This window comes from Aptenodytes patagonicus, chromosome 3 (genome assembly GCF_965638725.1).
Source record: "Aptenodytes patagonicus chromosome 3, bAptPat1.pri.cur, whole genome shotgun sequence".
Taxonomy (NCBI): domain Eukaryota; kingdom Metazoa; phylum Chordata; class Aves; order Sphenisciformes; family Spheniscidae; genus Aptenodytes; species Aptenodytes patagonicus.
In genome coordinates this window covers 117,647,067-117,663,821 of record NC_134951.1, presented here as the reverse complement: position 1 = coordinate 117,663,821, position 16,755 = coordinate 117,647,067, and the positions used below count along the sequence as shown (strand labels likewise).

General features: G+C 55.6%; 3 protein-coding genes across 4 annotated transcripts in view; 2 read left to right on the top strand and 1 right to left on the bottom strand.

Annotated features, from left to right (window-relative positions):
* Nucleotides 1–1,980, bottom strand: part of PPP2R5D (protein phosphatase 2 regulatory subunit B'delta) — a 31,170-nt gene extending 29,190 nt beyond the window's left edge. The window contains exons 1-2 of one of the 2 annotated variants that reach the window (XM_076334844.1): nt 1,919–1,980; nt 863–946 (exon numbers count right to left, since the gene is read on the bottom strand). In XM_076334844.1, the coding sequence (XP_076190959.1) occupies nt 863–946; nt 1,919–1,945 (111 nt within the window). In that variant the 5' untranslated portion in view covers nt 1,946–1,980. Of the gene's footprint in view, nt 1–862; nt 947–1,491; nt 1,538–1,918 lie in introns of those variants that run through there. The other variant, XM_076334845.1, reaches the window with a different exon arrangement.
* A 2,400-nt stretch (nt 1,981–4,380) lies between these two features.
* LOC143158883 (testis-specific serine/threonine-protein kinase 4-like) lies at nt 4,381–6,821 on the top strand. Its single transcript, XM_076335336.1, is given in 6 exon segments — nt 4,381–4,560; nt 4,848–4,955; nt 5,417–5,631; nt 5,975–6,088; nt 6,090–6,321; nt 6,720–6,821. Coding segments are annotated over 6 exon segments (951 nt in total).
* A 5,817-nt stretch (nt 6,822–12,638) lies between these two features.
* The window catches only part of ABHD12 (abhydrolase domain containing 12, lysophospholipase), a 50,242-nt gene continuing 46,125 nt past the window's right edge, over nt 12,639–16,755 (top strand). Inside the window, exon 1 of the mRNA XM_076334842.1 lies at nt 12,639–12,853. Within this exon, the coding sequence (XP_076190957.1) occupies nt 12,705–12,853 (149 nt within the window). The 5' untranslated portion in view covers nt 12,639–12,704. The remainder of the gene's footprint in view (nt 12,854–16,755) is intronic.

Here is a 16,755-nt window from a genome sequence, read left to right as displayed (position 1 = left end):
CCACACGCATATGCATGCTTCCTTGGACAGGCATACAACACTCTTCTGAGCCAAGTCTCAAAATCCACAACCACACTGTTTGAGTGCCGGACAAACTCAAGTCTACCAGAAAAGTTCCAGTTTACCCAAATTTTTGCTAATTCTAAGCACAGCTTATCATATTATCACGTTCTGCTGAGGCCATTCTAACACATCTAGTTTGGCAGCATCAAAATTGAGAGCGAGAGACTCTGCACAGCTGGGAATACAGACTGTGCCTTCTTGTGAGTAATGTTGTGTTCAGCAAGAAGGCTGTTATACCAAAGGAGAACCATTTAATCTCTAGCAGTTTACCTCCGTTCTTTCAGGTGTCCTACCCATTACTTCCTAATCTCACTCGCCCAGAAAATGCCTCAGAAGAATATGTTCCTTTTCTATCGCTTCTCACTACTCTCCCACTCTGACACAAGGTGACAACAGAGTTTACTGCGCTTTGCTCTGACAGGAGCAAGGAAGCTGCTCCAGTCTGTCAGGCTTCCTCCTTCTTGATAACCGTGGCTCTTCCCTCTCTGCAGCCAACTTTACCACGCTCTGCCCACCTCTGTGAGCAGCGCTCACTGTCAGCTTTGTGCCAAATCTCTTTTTGCAGGGTATGAGACTCGTCCTGTCTCTTCGATAGTCATCGTTCCCTTTGGGCCAACTTTCAAGGGGAACTAACTTCATCTTAACTTTAGTCTTTGCTACCGTCTTCTCTGATTCCTTAAGATCCCAGTGACATACGTTATCTGGCAGAGCAGCTTGAAGTAGCTAGAATGAAAGATGTTATTCCTCCTCAAAGATGAGTTGCACACGCGCACTGCTGTATCCAAGGTGAAAGCCTTACCTCTTCTGAATTCTCTGCCCCACCATCCTTCCCGCTACTGCTGCTGCCAGGCTTTGTGGTGCTTTTGGTAGACTTCGGAGACTCCTGAAATGATGAAAACATGTTCAGAGAAAATTTCGCCTCGTGCAGAATTTTAGCACCTCTTTGCAGAGTTCAGCTGTGCACTACCACAGACCCACCCTACCTCCACCCCTGCAGTAAGCCCTGCTTCGGGCGGTAACTCCCAGCCCTCTTCCCCTGAGAAGGGCACCCTGAACGACTCCCCGGCAGCGGACACCCGCGGTGGGGGCACGGGCCCAAGCAGGAGTGGTGCTGGCACGTCCCGTCCCGGTCACCACCGGCTGACCCCGGCCGGGCACCTCCGGGTGACAGGGCCCCGCGCCCACCCAGCCTGGGCCAGCCCTTCCCCGGGGCACGGCCCCGCCGCTGCCCACCGGAGCTACAAGGTGCAGGGCACCCACAGCCCCGGCGGGCACGGGGCACGGCCCGGCCCGCCCGCACTGGGCGGCGGCAGAGGCGGATCCGGGCCCCCACCCCGCCCGCGGGCAGCGCCGGGCCGCGGGCAGCGGGGCACCGGCAGCCGCCGCCGGCCGCCCCGCAGCGGGGCCGGGACACGGGTGGGGCCGTACCTCCCCCACTGGGGGCATCGCGGGGGAGCGGCGGCGGCCGCGCCCCGCAGCCCCCGCGACCTCCTGCCGCCTCCCGAGCGCGCGGGTCAGGGCGGGCCGCAGCCCCCGCTCCCCCGCCGGGCTCGCGCGGGGGTACCGGCACCGGCGGCCGCCCCTCCCCCTGCCCCCCGCCCGGCGCGCGCCCCCGCCGCCCTCCTGCACCACCCGCCCCGCCCGCCCCGGGCGCGCGCCCCCGCCCCCTGCCGGCCGCAGCCCCGCGCGCGCCCCCGCCCCCTGCCGGCCGCAGCCCCGCGCGCGCCGCCGCCCGAGGGCCGCGCCGAGGGAAGGCCGCGGCGGGGAGGGCGGCGGGAGTGGGCGGCCGGTCACCGGGCCGCGCCCGCGCCGCGCGGGGGCACCCCAGCGCCAGCGCCGCCGCCGCCCGCCGCACCTTCTCCTTCTTCAGCTTGTAGGGCATGGTGAGCGCCGGGCCCCAGCCGCTCCGCGCCCGCCGCCGCCGCCGCCTGCGCCCGGGCCCGGCCGCAGCGCCCTGCTCCCATTGGGCCAGCCGCGCCGGCCTGCCTAGCAACAGCCTCCGCCGCCGCCGCGCGGCGCTGACGTAGGGCAGCAGATTTTTCTCATTGGCGAAACCGCGCACCGGCGCCGAGCACGCCCCCGGGAGCGGGGCGGGGCTGCGGGCGAGCGGCTCTTCCGGGGCAGCGCCGCCGGCCTCGCCGGTCCGCGGCGGGGCCCGGCCCCAGCTCGGCGCGAGCTCGGCGCGGGCGGGTCGGAGGCGCCGGTGCCCGTGGGTCCCCCGCAGGGAAGTGGCTCTAGGGGCCTGCGAGCAGGGGCAGATCTCCACGGGAGCCCCGGCAGATCTCCACGGGAGCCCCGGCGCTGGCAGGCGCCCGGCCACGGGGGGGAGGCGCCGAGTAGCTGCTCGGGGCTCCCGGGTCCCTGCTGCGTGCACATGCCTCCCGGAGGGCGGGAGTAAGAGTGGCGGGGGTCCTTCTCCTGCCGCGTCCTGCGCAGCTCTCCCCTGCATCACTTGGGGAGGAAGAGCCCCAACAGCCTGAGCTGGCCCCAGGGGCTGCGCCCCACCTTTGCGGGGCAGGTGCGTTGGTGCTCTGAGGCACGGCTTTGGGGAGGCTGTTGATAGAAATAATGGGCTCAGTGCAAGCTGGTGGATGGAAACGTGTGTGTGAAAGCACTGCAAGGCCCAGCGCAGCCAGAGCAGCGCTGGTAATGGAGAAGGCTGTTCCTGGGACATGGGTCCCGGGACGCTTCCCTGCTTGCATGGGGCAACTTGGACAACTCATTGGCAGATGGCCCTGCATCCTCGCAGCAGGAGAACAGCCTGCAGGCATTGCCTTCAAGCTGATGTTCAACGTGGGGAAAAGCAACCAGCAGGCAGCAAGCTGCCCTCAAGTTCATGGACCTGAGCTGAGCGGGACCTGCTGGCAAAGGGCCACCCCGTTAGGGCTCATGATGCCTAGAGGTCTAAGGTCAGTCCAAAAGGTTATTGTCAGCGTGTTTAAGATGGTGGCTGCTGGCCTGTTGTAAGAGGTGCAAGAGCTGCCATTCACTTTAGCCAAGCCAGTGGTAAGGATCACCCTGACTTCAACAGCCTGCGTTGTGGTGTGTACTGTGGACTTGTTACTGGGAAAGCTGTACTGGGTCCTCGGCCCTACACAGCCACTCTGCACAGGGTGCACTCTCCGACAGGACATGGTTGGTGCATCAGTGGGGAGCGAAGGGGGGCGCTGGGCTGTCAGAGGTGCTTCAGCAGAAGCACAGTATTTTCAAAGTCATCAGGTGAACAAACCTGGCGTGGCACATGGGGAAAAAAATTCCCTGAGACTATTAGATCAGTTCAACAGCTTATTGTCAGCGTGCTTACCATCATCATCATTGGCTTGACAGCCATCGGCACTCAAAAGGTTCCCCAGGAGCAAAGCAAGGCCCTGGTTGCTGTTGTCCCTCTCCCGTGTCATGCACAAGTGACCCTGGCCAGAGCACCGGCACAACCATCTGGGTGCTTGTAAGCAGGGCAGTGCGCCAGTGTGAGCAGGTAAAAGCCACTTGCTTGAAGAGTTCGTGGCTATCACCGTTCCCTCTCATAAGTTGTCACACTGAGTTCTGGATTGGCTTTCCTTGCAGTTCCTCTGGCACCTTGTCCTGGAGGAGCTCAGCTTCACCAAGCTGCTATTTGGCCCCCGAATTCCTCCCAGTGCCAAGCAGCTGGTGTTTGGGCCTAATTTTCCTGAACCTGCCAGCAGAGGAGTTGCATCCTGCTGCCTCAGCCGCTCAGCAGCTGCCTTTTCCAGCAGGTGCCCTGCACGTCCAGTGCAAGCACACGAGCAGTGAGACCCGCCCCGTGCCAGTCTCAATTTCCAGCCTAGTCTTGGTTGTGAAAGATGTGCTCGCCCAGAGCAGGGAGTGTTGCAAAGAGCAAAACTGTAGTTTTCCAAGCTTGCCAAAGAGCTCTGGAAGAGGTTTCACCAGAAAGCCCTTTGCTGCCACCTGCCCGGCCTCTCAGCCCAGGACACCTCAGGGTCCAGCCCCTGCAGCCCCAATGAGCGAGCTCTGCATCCCCCAGGCTGGGGCTGCTGGCAGCACTCCCCCCACAGCCGGAGTTGGGGACCCCCTCCCAGCTGCCATCTCCATGGCAGCTGATGCATGACAAGGGGGGGAACTGTGATGGCTCCAGGGCGTGGGGTTCTCGGCCCAGGGCAGGCAGCAAGAGGGCTCGTGTGTCGTCCCTCCTCAAGCAAGAGTGCTCAACTGTTGTCCCCTCTTGCGGCCTGGGCAGCACACGTTGGGGACCTCAGCTCTTCTGCTGCTGCTGCTCCATGGGCTCTTCTAGGCCAGCTCAGGTATTTGACCTTCCAGCTGGGAGGCTGCGTCTCGGCCATGGCTATGTGGGGGGGGCCCATGTTCTGGAGGGGCTCGGAGGAGCTTTCTCAGAAACGACTGGCTAGCTACTACTGCAAGGCTGCAGGAGAGGAGGGATCTTGTCTGCTCCTGCCCACTGTGCCCCGCAGCCATCCCGGCTGCCCTCCTTGTCACCCCACCTTGGTGGGTCATCAGCGGGTGGGTGGCTGCTGCTGGCACTCGCCAGGCCTTGGCATGAGCTGCACTGGGGGCCGAACCCTGAGCAGGAGTTTGCCCAGAGGAGGGCGAGGGGTGCTGGGGGCCAGGAAGGACACAGAGGTCTTGGGGGTGCTTGGTTCCAGCTGGGTTCACCCAGCCTTGCTTGACCCCTCCCAAGCTGTGCTGCCCACAGGCATGGCAGAGGCACCCCCCACCCCGAGACTGTCCTGGTGCTGGGGAAGACGGGCTCTCAGCTCAGGGCACTGCTGGTTCACGGTGCTTACTAGGAGGTGTATGAGGCTGCAGCCCCCGCACTGTGGCACAAGGTGGCCATCAAGGTCATCTCCAAAAGGAAGGCGCTGGAGGAAGACCTCAGGAAGCTCCTGCCCCATCAGGTGTAGGCAGGGCAAGCAGGTGGCATTGGCAGGGGGCAGTGGGGGGACCCCCTGAGCATCAAGAAATGCTGCGGGGCAAGGGGGGGCATCGGAGGGTCCCTGGGGCATCAGGGGCTAAGGAGGGCAGGGGGAGCACCCTTTGGGGAGCTTCATGGGCAGTGGTGCTACTGGGAGGCTCAACGGGGCAGGGGTGTTGGAGGGGTCGAAGGGGCAGGGAGTGGTTGGGGGAGTCCATGGGGAAGGGGGGCACTGGGGGCACCGGGGGGCAATGGGCAGGAATTCAGAGGGGCAGGGAGCTATTGACGGTGGGAGCTCCAGGAGGATGGCAGCCATGGTGGGCACTTTGTGGGGAGCTGCCAGGGGTTAGGGGAGCATTGGTGGGCAAAAGGGGTGGGTGTGCAAGGCAAAGGGGGGCCAGAGGGGGGCAGGCCTGTCCCACGTCAAGACCCTGCTGCCCACAGGTCTTGAAGGGCTTGTGCCACAAGCACCTTATCAGGCTGTACCAAGGCATGGAGACCAGGACGGGCTTCCACCTCCTCATGGAGCTGGCCCCCTCAGGGAGCATCCTGGAGCAGGTGCAGGGCCAGGGGCCCTGCTCCCAGGGCCAGGCAGGGCTCTGGTTCTCCCAGCTGCTCTTCACTCTGGCCTACCTGCACAGCAGGGCCATTGTCCACTGGTGCGTGAGCACGGGGGCACAAGGTCCCCGCTCTGGCAGCTGGGGGCAGAGCTCCCCGAGGCAGTGAGGGCTCTGCAGGGCTCCGGCCATGCTGCCTGGAGGATCATTCCCCCCAGCCCAGGCAATGGAGGGCCTCCTGGAAGACCCTCTTTGCCTCCACATGGCAAAGGAGGCACCCTTACCTACCCTCCCTCTACACAGCCACCTGCCCCACAGCTCCCAGTCCAAGCCCTCCTCCTCCCAGAGGAGCCCCCGGCCCCTCATCTACCCACAGCTCCCTCCTTGGCTACAGCTGTCATCTGCCCCTGCCTGCCCCCAGCACGTGCTGCCTCTCCCCCCGCAGGGACGTGAAGCTGGAAAACCTTCTCCTGGACAGCGAGGAAAACGTGAAGGTCTCCATCTCCAGCTTCTCCAGGACGGTGGCCCTGCAGGATGCCACATGTGGGGCTGCCCACCAAGGCAGTGCTGAGCCAAACATTCTGCAGGTCCTATCTTTACGCCTGTCCCGAGATCCTGCAGGCACAGCCCTACGACCACTTCCTGGCAGACACCTGGAGCGCCGGGGTCATCCTCTATGCCCTGCTCCTGGGCTGCATGCCCTTTGATGCCAGCCATCTGCGGCGCCTCCTGCACCAGACCCAGCGGCGCCCTGTCTTTCCCCGACGGCAGCCCCTGCCCCAGGACTGCAAGGTGGGGGGCTGAGGGGGTGCTGGGGGTGCATTAGGGGGCATTGAGGCCATTGGGGGGTGGGAGAGCAGAAGATGGGGGTCAGGGGAATGGGGGGCAGCTATGGGGCTTTGGGGGGCACCTAGGAAGCATTAAGGGGGAGCTAGAGCCATGAGAGGACATGGGGAACTTTGAAGGCCATGGGGAGGGTGCTGGGGGCAGGTAGGGGCAGCTGGGGGTCATCAGGGGAGAGCTGGAGGGCACTGTGGGGGCCGTGGGAGCAGTAGAGGAGCTAGGGGGCATTGAGGAGCATTGGGGGCAGCTGGGGCACCAGGGGCCAGGACGTTGGGGTGGGAGTGTGCAGGGGTCTCCCAGACGTTGGGCTTCCCCCAGGCCCCACCCTGACCCCCATGTCCCCCCAGGAGGTGATCTTGCGCCTGCTGTGCCCAGCCCGCCAGAGCCTCTCAGCTGCCGAACTGCTCTGGACCTGCTGGGTCTCTTGGTTCCTGCCCTCGGGCACCTAGGCTGCCAAGCACTTGGCACCCACATGCAGTTTTGGGGCCCCCTCGACTTCAGGGGGCTGCTAATAAAAGCCTCTCTTGGCTCCCTCTTTCCTTGCAGAGCTCCCATCATGGAGAACCCCTGCAAGGGACCTCCCCCAGTTCATGGTGTCATCACCCTCCAGCCCACAAAGCAGCCTCCCCATCTGGGGACATCTCTCCATTCAAAGCCTCTCTGTGAGCACGGGAGCTGCCAGGCCCCAGGAATCTGGAGGTTCCCACCATGAGCAGAGCCACCCCCAGCCTCCCAGGACTGTTTCTCCAGTCCCTTTGTCATCTTTGTGGCCCTTTGCAGCACTTGCTCCAGTATGTCCATGTCTCTCTCGTACTGGGAGGCCCAGAACTGGACATGGTGCACTGGGGGTGGCCTTATCACAGCTGAGGGGAGGGGAAGGATCACCTCCCTCCACCCTCTGGCAGCACTCTCCCTAATGCAGCCCAGGAGGCTCTTGGCCTTTGTTGCCCCAAGGGTGCACTGCTGCCTCATGTCCAACTTGGTGTCCACCAGGAGACCTCCAGGGCCTTCTCTGCCAAGTTGCTTTCCAGCTGGTCGGTCAGCCTCTGGCATGTACTGTATCAGGTTGCTTCAGCATTATCTCCCCGTCATAAAGCCATGACAATCTACTACTCCTGATGGCCGCCTTGTCCTCCATGTGTCTGGAAATGGTTTCCAGGATTACTTGCTCCATCACCTTCCCAGGGATCGAGTTGAGGCTGGCTGGCCTGTAGTTCCCTGCATCCTCCTGCTCGCCCTCCTTGAAGATAGCAGCGACACTTGCTTTCTGCCAGTCCCTAGGAACCTCTCCCCATCACCATGGCCGTAATTACACAGGTGATGGAGAATGGTCTCAGAAGGACTTCAGCCTGCTCCCTCAGCACTCCGGGGGTATCCCATCTGCTCCCAGGGACTTGTGCCTGTCTTGTTTGTTTAAATGTTCCTCAAACCGGTTCTCCCTTCCCAGGGGGAACTCTTCCTCACCCCAGCCACTCCCTCTGGCCTCAGGGGCCGCGATTCCTGAAGGCAGCAAAGGCCAGAAAGTTTTGAGGACATGGCTGGCTGGTTGTCACACCTCCAGCATGTTCTGGTGCCTGGGGTTTACCCTCCCTACGTGCAGGACTTTTTGCACATCCCTTTGTTGAACTTCATGAGGCTCATTTCTCCAGCCTGGCCAGTCACCTCTGAACAGCAGCACAACCCTCTGGTGTATCAGCCACTCCTCTCAGTTTTTGATCATCTGCAAACTCGCTGAGGGTGCACTCTGACCCATCATCCAGGTCATTAATGAAGAGGAGAAAGAGTAGTGGCCCCTGGAGCAGGTTGCCCAGAGAAGCTGTGGATGCCCCATCACTGGAAGTGTTCAAAGTCAGTTTGGACAAGGCTTAAAGCAACTGGATCAAGTGAAAGATGTCCCTGCCCATGGCAGAGAGGTTGGACTAGATGATCTTCAAGGTCTTTGCCAACCCAAACCACTCTGATTCTATGATTCTGCATGGACTCTCGAATTCCTGGAGATGAAGTCACCAGATCTGCAGCATCTGGAGGAGGTTCACGGAAAACTGAGGTGAGCAAAAAGGGGTTTGAATGACATCCCTGCACCTCGTGACCGTCTGTCACTGAGCACTGTCACTGGCATGCAAGATGGTCAGCATGGAGAAAACTGTGGCAAGACACCTTCGGGACACCTTCAGACACACTGGTGAAGAATTGCCCAGGCAGGCAGGTGAGTAGAAATGCTTCCCAGATGATTTACTTCTTAACTGACAACTCTGTAATCTAAAAAGCACTGCTCATTTCAACACAGGGCTTTCAGAAACTGGCTTAGCTACAGCCAAGGATGGATCAGGAGAGTGGTGGAAGCACTCTAGCTTTGCTGGAGAGGCTTGGCTCAGCCCCTGCAAGCACACTGGAGCACTAGGACACACTGAAACTCTGTCCAGCTCCACTGGCTTCAGTCAGCTCTGTGTCTACTGTCGACTAGGCAAACTAACAGGTAGCAAGCAGGGAGCTGTGCTGACTTGGGAACATCAGCAAGCGACACTTCTGAGTCATTAGGAGCATTGTGCAATGGACCTTTCCGAAGTTGGCTCCACCGTTAGTAACCTGGATTTTCCTGCCTTCAGGAAGTCAGCACAGAAGGATGGCTCCACATCTGAACTCTGCATAATTTCCTCTACATGGTCCAACTTGGGGACAGCTGGGTAAGCAGCATGAAGAAGCCCATGGTGCTGTGCTGCAAAGGCAGCAGCTGGAGGAGTGCTCAACCCACCGGAAAGCCCTGCACTGCCCGTCAAGCACAAACAAGTGCCACCAACTTGAGCTATAGAATTTGTGTGATTAGTGGCTAGGGAAACCTTGTAGCATCAGGTTTCCCTCTTTGTCCTGTCAGAGAGGAGCAGTTTGAGGAACAGAAAGCTGTAGGTAGCTGTCCTAGCAGGCCTCTCTGCATTTCCAGAGGTACTGCTGCCTTCCTCAGCAGGGTGCAGTCTCCTTCTGCTCTGCCCTGAGTCACCTCTCCTTGGCTTTTGCCCCCCTTTCAAGTACCTCCTCGAAGGAGGTGGCTCTGCTCTTTTCTGATTTCTCTGCTGCTTTGAATATCCTTGTGCTCTCCAGAGACTTATCATCCAGTGGTTTCCTAACCAGTACTTTCTCCTGGCCTTTCGGGGTTCCTTCAGTGTCTCCTGCTCTGGATTCTGTCCTTTGGGGAGACCTGGTTGAGCTCATCCACAGCCAAACACAGCTCTCATCCCTTCTCTTGATAACATTACTTAGGATCTGTGCTCACTTGCTGTCCTTTGCTTTTCATCTATCTTCCTCATCTCCAGGCCAGGCAGGTGAGTTCAGGTGCAGCTGCCTCTGGAGAATACAGGGTGGGGAGGAGATTGCCATCGGTGCAGTCCAGCAGGCTGTGTCCTTGCACCACGGTCTGTCTCCAGACCTCTTCCAGACCATCCCAGACAGACAGAAACCCTACAGAACATGTCCTTGCCCACAGGGATAGTTTATACTATTGCTCTACCATAATCTTTGTTCATGCCTTGAGCTAAGAAATCTCAAATTCTTTCCCAACCTTTACTCTGACTGGATTTTCCTGTTCTTCCTGTACATGCTCTCTTTGTTGAACCACACAGAATTACTGGCTGCTAAGAAATCCTGTGGCAGCACATTCCCTAAGCTGTTTTGCATTGTTCAGATGAAATATTTGGTGACTGCAGATGGTACAATTTCACCCTGGTTTGCCTACAACAGCAGCTGAAGTACAGTTTGTAGTGGACCCTTGCCTTAACAAACCCCCATCAAGTCCACCAGAATTCAACCATGGCATTTGAGGTTAATTTGGAATTCAGAATGGATGCTGTGCATTGATTTCTGTGAGTGGGCAAATTTCTGAGGCAGCACTCATCTCTTTCAATAGGTAAGAAGGGCAAGTACTGATCCCAAATGGGAGAACCTCTTCATATTCTATAAATTATGTACGAGCAACACAGAGGACATTACACTAAAAAAAAAAAAAAAAAAAAAAAAGATGTGGTGATTTCTGAATCTTAAAAGTCTGATATGATGGGAGAGACCAAACAAGCACCTGTTTATACTCGTACATAGTTAAGGAAGAGGCAGCTTTAGAAATACTGAGAAAAGCTTAAGGTCACCACAAGAAAATACTTGCTTGTCTCCTTTCTAGCACAGAGAAAAAGCCAACCAGTATTAAGACCCATGCCACAAATAAAGACTTTCAAATAATTTTCCTTAGTCGTCCTTCTCAGTAATAAACTTCACCTGGAGGCATCTCAGAGGATTTATGATGCCTGAGTCCATTCACCTTGTATCAAAGCCTGTTGGGCAGCTTGCAATTCCCTCTTCAGAGGACTGCACTGTCACTCCCAAGGAGCCCCATGCAGCCTTTGCAAAGTCTGCTTTTGGAGTGACCACCACTCATGACATGCTGTCGCCAGGCAAAGCTCCTAACACATGGCTAACGATCCCCAATTGCAGCATTCAGTCTTCCCAATGAGATGTAGGAAACAAAACAAAATCAGAGGGACAAGAACACTCCCCCTTGCTGTTCAAAGCATGCAAGAGAACAAGCAGTCTTTCCAAAAGCCTGGCTGAAAATTTTAGCAATTATGATCTGGTCGAGAGAAAATCTCTAAAAGGTCTCAAATGTTAGGAGAAGCTTCCAGAGACATGACAAAGCACATATCAGCACATTACACAGCACTTTCTGCTAGCTATCCATAACTGCTGAGATAGTTGAAGCTTGTATTTTAACAATTGCTTCCTCCTTTTTGGTCCACTGCCTTGTCTTTGCTCCTGGCATTAATTCACTCATGTATTTCTCTTGAATCTCCATGTTCCATCAGGTACAGGATCAGTCAGCACCAAGTCAGAAGAAACGGATGCAAGACAGCTGAGATCACTTGTCCAAAGAGCCATTTTCCAGGAATTGCTTCACTTTTTCACTTTACAGGAACACGGAAGGTACCCTAATAGATCAACCCAGCAGCAGCAGTGGCAGATGGAACACGAGCATGGCTGCTTTCTGCAGTGCATTGCTGTCCTGCTCCCCAATGGTAGAGACAGCATAGTCACCAGCTATTGCTGATACTGGAGGGGATGTTTTATTTGTTCTTTATTTGCCACCACTTGTTTCCAGTGCAGAATCCCCACACTGCTAGGGAAGCGCTGTAGCAAGTTAGTCTTGCCTGTGTGCATCTGTAGAGATCAGCAGATGAGGATGTGCTTTCCAAAGTGGTATCATAACCTCCCCACAAGGCTACAGAGCAAATGGGAGGGGGACAATCACATCCGAAACTTTGATATGGCTGCCTTCTGCTTCAGAGAAAGTTTTGGAAGACAAAATAGTAGAAGGTGATGATCTCTGACTGTTCAGGGACCAAGGCTGATTATCTGTGTCATCTCGGTGCTTCATTCCTGTCCTCACTGCTGAGTCTAACAGTCAGGGCTACTGCTAGCTTTGCCTCTCTCCACATCCTTGTATCAGCTATGCCATTTCTCCATGCTCAGATGTGTGCTGTAGCTTAGCCTCTAGCCGCGGGCAGGGTCTCACAGCCCCTCCAGGCCCATGCAGACCAGGTGGTGTTCTTTCATTCGCAACTGCCCTGTTTTCCCGTGTCCCACTGGCTCTTCACGTGGACGCAGTTTAATGATGCCAGGATCATCCCCCCCACTGCCCCTTGCGAGCGGCAGCTCAGCAAGCCCGGTGTCCATTCCAGGTGCTGGGGTGCCAACATTTCCAGTCACCCGCAGGTTTCCATGACACCAGAGGGAGTATCTCCCAGGTCCCTGCACTGGGACACGCACCAGCTCGGCACCTCACATTTCACCACAGGGCCCTGCACACTCTGACGTGCCCCTGCCTCGCCCTGCGCTCCCCACCCGTCGTGCCCTGGCAGCCCCAGGAGGGCCGATGCCCCGCTGCGCCCCTTCGCTCCCAAAGCCGGCAGGGTCATCTGCTCGCACCGCCACGGCTCCCACGCCCAGCAGAGAGGGGCACGCAGGGCCCGAAGCCGCGCGTGCCGCACACGGACACCGCCCCTCGCCCGCGCGTCGAGGCCCCACCTCCGGCCGCCAACAAAATGGCGGTCGGCGCTTTTGCCCTCAGTAAAGATGGCGCCGCGTTCCCTCTGAAGTGCTGGCAAGCGGCACCTTCGTCGCGAGCCCGCTCCGGAGGCGGGGATTGGTGGGGGGCGCCGGCGGGGCGTGGTGCGGTGCGGTGCGGTGCGGCGCGGCGCGGTGCGGTGCGGTGCGAGCGCGGCGCAGGGTGAGCGGAGGCTGTGCGCGGCGCCGCTCCTGCCGTCTCCGCCGCCCCGGGCCGCCGCCGCCCCGGCATGAGGAAACGCAACGAGTCGGTCACGGTGGAGCATGAGCGCGCCGCCGCCGCGCCCGCGCCCCTCGACAAGGGCTGCAGCCTGAGGCACAGCCTGCGCCTGCCCGCCGCCGCCGCCGCCGACACGGGCATGAAGCGACCGCTGGGCAGGTGAGCGCCGCCGTGGTGGCGTCCCTGCGCCGGGCTTTGTTATCCCCCGCGCCCCCAGCCTCTGCCGACCCCGCCGTCCCGCGCCGGAGAGACCCCCGGCCTCGGCCCCCCCGCCACCGGCGGGGCCTGCGGCCGCAGAACCGTCTCCCGCCTCCCCAACGGGGACCACCGGGGAGCGGGGCCTCGGGCACCTCCTCAGCCTGGTCGCGGGGACGGCGGGGACAGGGTGGGAGGCGGTGGCAGTGGGGCAGTGTTTTGCAAGGAGTGGGAAAGGGCCTTTCCCACCCGCCCCCCCCCCCCCTCGGCACCGCAGCAGCCGGCGGCCGAAGAACCCTCGGGGGCAGACAGGTACGTGGGAATTCAGGATGTTTCCCACCTCGGTTTCGCTTCCCTGGCTTTTGTGTGCCGGGTGAGCAGGTGCCGTCCCCTCGGATGCTTTCGAGTTCTTGGTACAAATAGTTAGAGAATGGGGTGGTAGCGGGTCCTGCAGACCCAGATCTGGCCAGCAAAGGCTGGAAGGATTTGATTCTCATACCTGAGCGTTGCTTCGTCCAGCCCCCTTCGGTATAGGCAGGCGTTTGCCTGAAAAAAATGGCTAGCACAAAATCCTTTCCATCAGAGAGTGTATGTGGAGGAGCAGGGGCCTGCAGGTAGGATGTTTTTTTTTTTGTTTTTTTTTTTTTTTTTTTTTGAAGAAGCTGGTGCCTGTCAAAGTGATCTCTTTCCTACAAATGAATGAGATTTAGGTGTCGGTAAGAGAAGCTTATATGCGTGGCTCCGTTGGAAAGAGTTTAGCTGTGGCTTTTTGCTAGCTGTGTTAACCTTTTAAACATTTTGTACATATTTATGCTGGGAAAATGTTTGTGTTCCTCCATAAAAAAAATAAAATCTGTAACAATAGAAGGTGCTTATAAGCTGGAACCTTCTTCGCGCCAGATTTCAGCGGGATGTAATACACAATGAAGACCAACTCACAGTTGCAGAGGTCTAGGGAGGAAAAGATGCAACCTTTTAGTTTCATCTACACTAGTATAGTGCTTTTCTTTGACTGCGTTTTGTAAGTGTGAAGAATATTTAATGATCAAAATAGCTGTGTGGTTTGGGTAGCTGAAACCAAATTGCTGTACTTCAGGAATACAGCAGCCTGTTTAAAAAAAAAAAAGCACTTATCAGTATATTTCTAGAAAATGAGCCAATGTGGCTGTTTCCCTGGTAAATATCCTGAGAATTTTTCTGTTCTTATAGACAAAATTAACATTTGAAAATAACTTTCTTCTGTTCATGACATGGATTTTTGTCATGTTCAAAGACAGAGGCTTTAAAATGTTATTTCTTTTATTAGGTAATAGCTATTCAATGTTATGCCCTGGAGGTAAACCTTTGGGATGTTGTCAGCACTCTGTTCGTGTTACAACAAGCTTTTGGTAATTGAAAATGGCGCTGGGTTGATCTCTCCATTTCAATGACTGTGCAATAGATCAGACTCTGTCAGTGCTCTGCTTTTATAACATCTAAAAATACAGTGTATTTATTTCATTTGTCTGAGTGGATGACATCTAAGACCAGTGGTAATCAAATGATGGCTTATTAACTTCAACATTACAAATGGCATTCAAGTACTTTTTAGTGTGGAAATGCTCCTTCAGTGATGAGCATTGAGCAAGCCCTAAGAGCACATAGCACAGGCTGTTGGCTTGGTCTGACAGGCAGGTACTTTGTGGAAACCAGACATAGCACAGCTGTTAGATACACAGCATTGTAAAGGCCAAGCTAAAAGTAGGGAAAACACATCCCATCTGTGGAAAGTTTTCTTGTATGTATTTCTCCACTTGCACATTTAAAAATGGTCGGCAGGCAAATTTTCCTCACTTTTCTCCCATGTTGAGCCTTTGAAGCCTGTTTCATAAATCCCTGAAGTCCTACATGCATTTTGGGCTTTTTTTTGGGGGGGGGAGGGGGTGGTGGTGTCAGGTACTGTATTCCATACAGCAGTGTTTCTCAAACTCCTGACATTGTAGGAAAGCCTTATTTGTTTGGAACTCACTTTCCCTTTTCCACATCTCAAGAAATTTTTTTTTTTAAGAGTTCTGTAGATCATCCTGTGCAACATTGCCAGAATGGTGTGTGTTTGTAGCTGACTAAAAGTGCAAAGGGGAACAATCACTCACTTCCGTACTTCTGTTGTTTTTTCTTTTCTGCTGTCCTGGGTTGGGTTGTCTGCCTTTTTCTTACTGACCTTCAGTGGACCTCCTTTGACTTCCTCACCTTGTGAGCCTTCAGACAGTGGTTTGCAGGCAAGACATCTGGGTCTGCCAATGCCCTCCAGTTATGTTTTCTACAGGATAACAAATACACCGCAGAAGTGTGAATCTGAGCGTGCAGGAATGGGAGGTCGGGGCAGAAGAAGGTATGATGCTCAGAGATAAAGTTGTTGTCCAGAACAACCACCCCGAGTAAGGTCAGACAGCTTTCTAGCTCTGTATCCCACCTTTGGCAGCGGACATCAGTGGGTGTTTAAGGAAGAACATGAGGAGGGTACGTATACAGTGGACCTCCCTTGGGAGGTACCCTGACTGTGGCCAGTTATGTGGTCAACAAGTTGCTGCATGAGCATCTAGATCCTCGTATTTTAATATGCAAAGTCATGCTGTTATTGCAGCATTCCTTATACCACTGGATATAAAATTAGTATTTGATTGTGTTGTTGCTTTCAGTGTGTTACATCAGTTTTATTCCCCAGCTGGCAGAAACTGTAAGGCGGTGAAAACTCTGCTGCAAGGTTGCTGGGATGGTGGAGGTGGCATAATATCTGGAATTGGGGATTTGTACCACAGCAAACCATTCTTAGCAGCATGCTCATTGATGAAATAGTCAAAATCAACACTTCTGGTGGCTGTGAAGTCTGCATTTCATACTGCTGCTGTTCACTCTCTCTGCAGACTTGGGAAAACAGCACATATGTTTGGCTTCAGTATGTGGGTTTCCATCTTTTCTTTGTAAATGATACAAACCGCTGGTTAGAAAAGCAAACTGACCCTACAGTAGGCTGAAGTGGCTGCATAGTTCTGCAGCCAAGGGCTGATCATGTGGCAGATCCCGTGGGTTGGGAGCACGGGGGGCTGCAGAGGCAGCGATGTTTGTAACTGCAGCAGTGACCAGGGCTGTAGAGCAGCGGCAGAGCTTGTGTGTGCACTTCCCTAGCAGGGCTCTTTCTGTTCACGTCCAGTTCCTCAGCAAAGGCTAAATAGCACCATAATTGTAAATGTACGTGATGTTTGTAGAATACAGTATTGACTTACCAGCAGCAGCAGCAGCTTATTCTTGCAGCAGTATTTTTGAATTTTACTAGCACTGTATTTGTCCCTCTGTTGTGGTTCAGTGATATCATCACACTGTGCTCATTCATCCAGGAGCTGAAACTCATTCTGAAGAGGTGGCTGTGCATTTGAACTACTCTGTTACAGAAAGCGTGTGTGCATGCGTATGTATAACAGAGATGGATATCTGATAAATAAGATTTATGTGGCTTTGGCTAGTGCATACCGTAGTCGGTATGGCTTTTCTTAAGTGGTTTACAAACAGAAAGGAACAAATATAGGTATTTCCATTTTTCTTCCATAGGTAGCAGTAAAATACAATATGGTGGTTATCTAAGAACTTTACTAGTAGCTACTCTAAAAGTCTGTGAAGGATTTGGTTTTTTAAAGGAACTGAGATGTTTTGTCTGAAACTATTAAATACAATAATGCAGTACTAAAGCAGCATGCAGTGCTTGGTTTTCCTGGTATGTGTGTTTTGTGTGGATGGCCATTCCTCTAATATTTGTGTTATGATGCATTTTCCAGGTGACAGCATTTAAGTGCTAGATGATTATTAAGGTAGCACTGTGTTTTGGGTAGTTG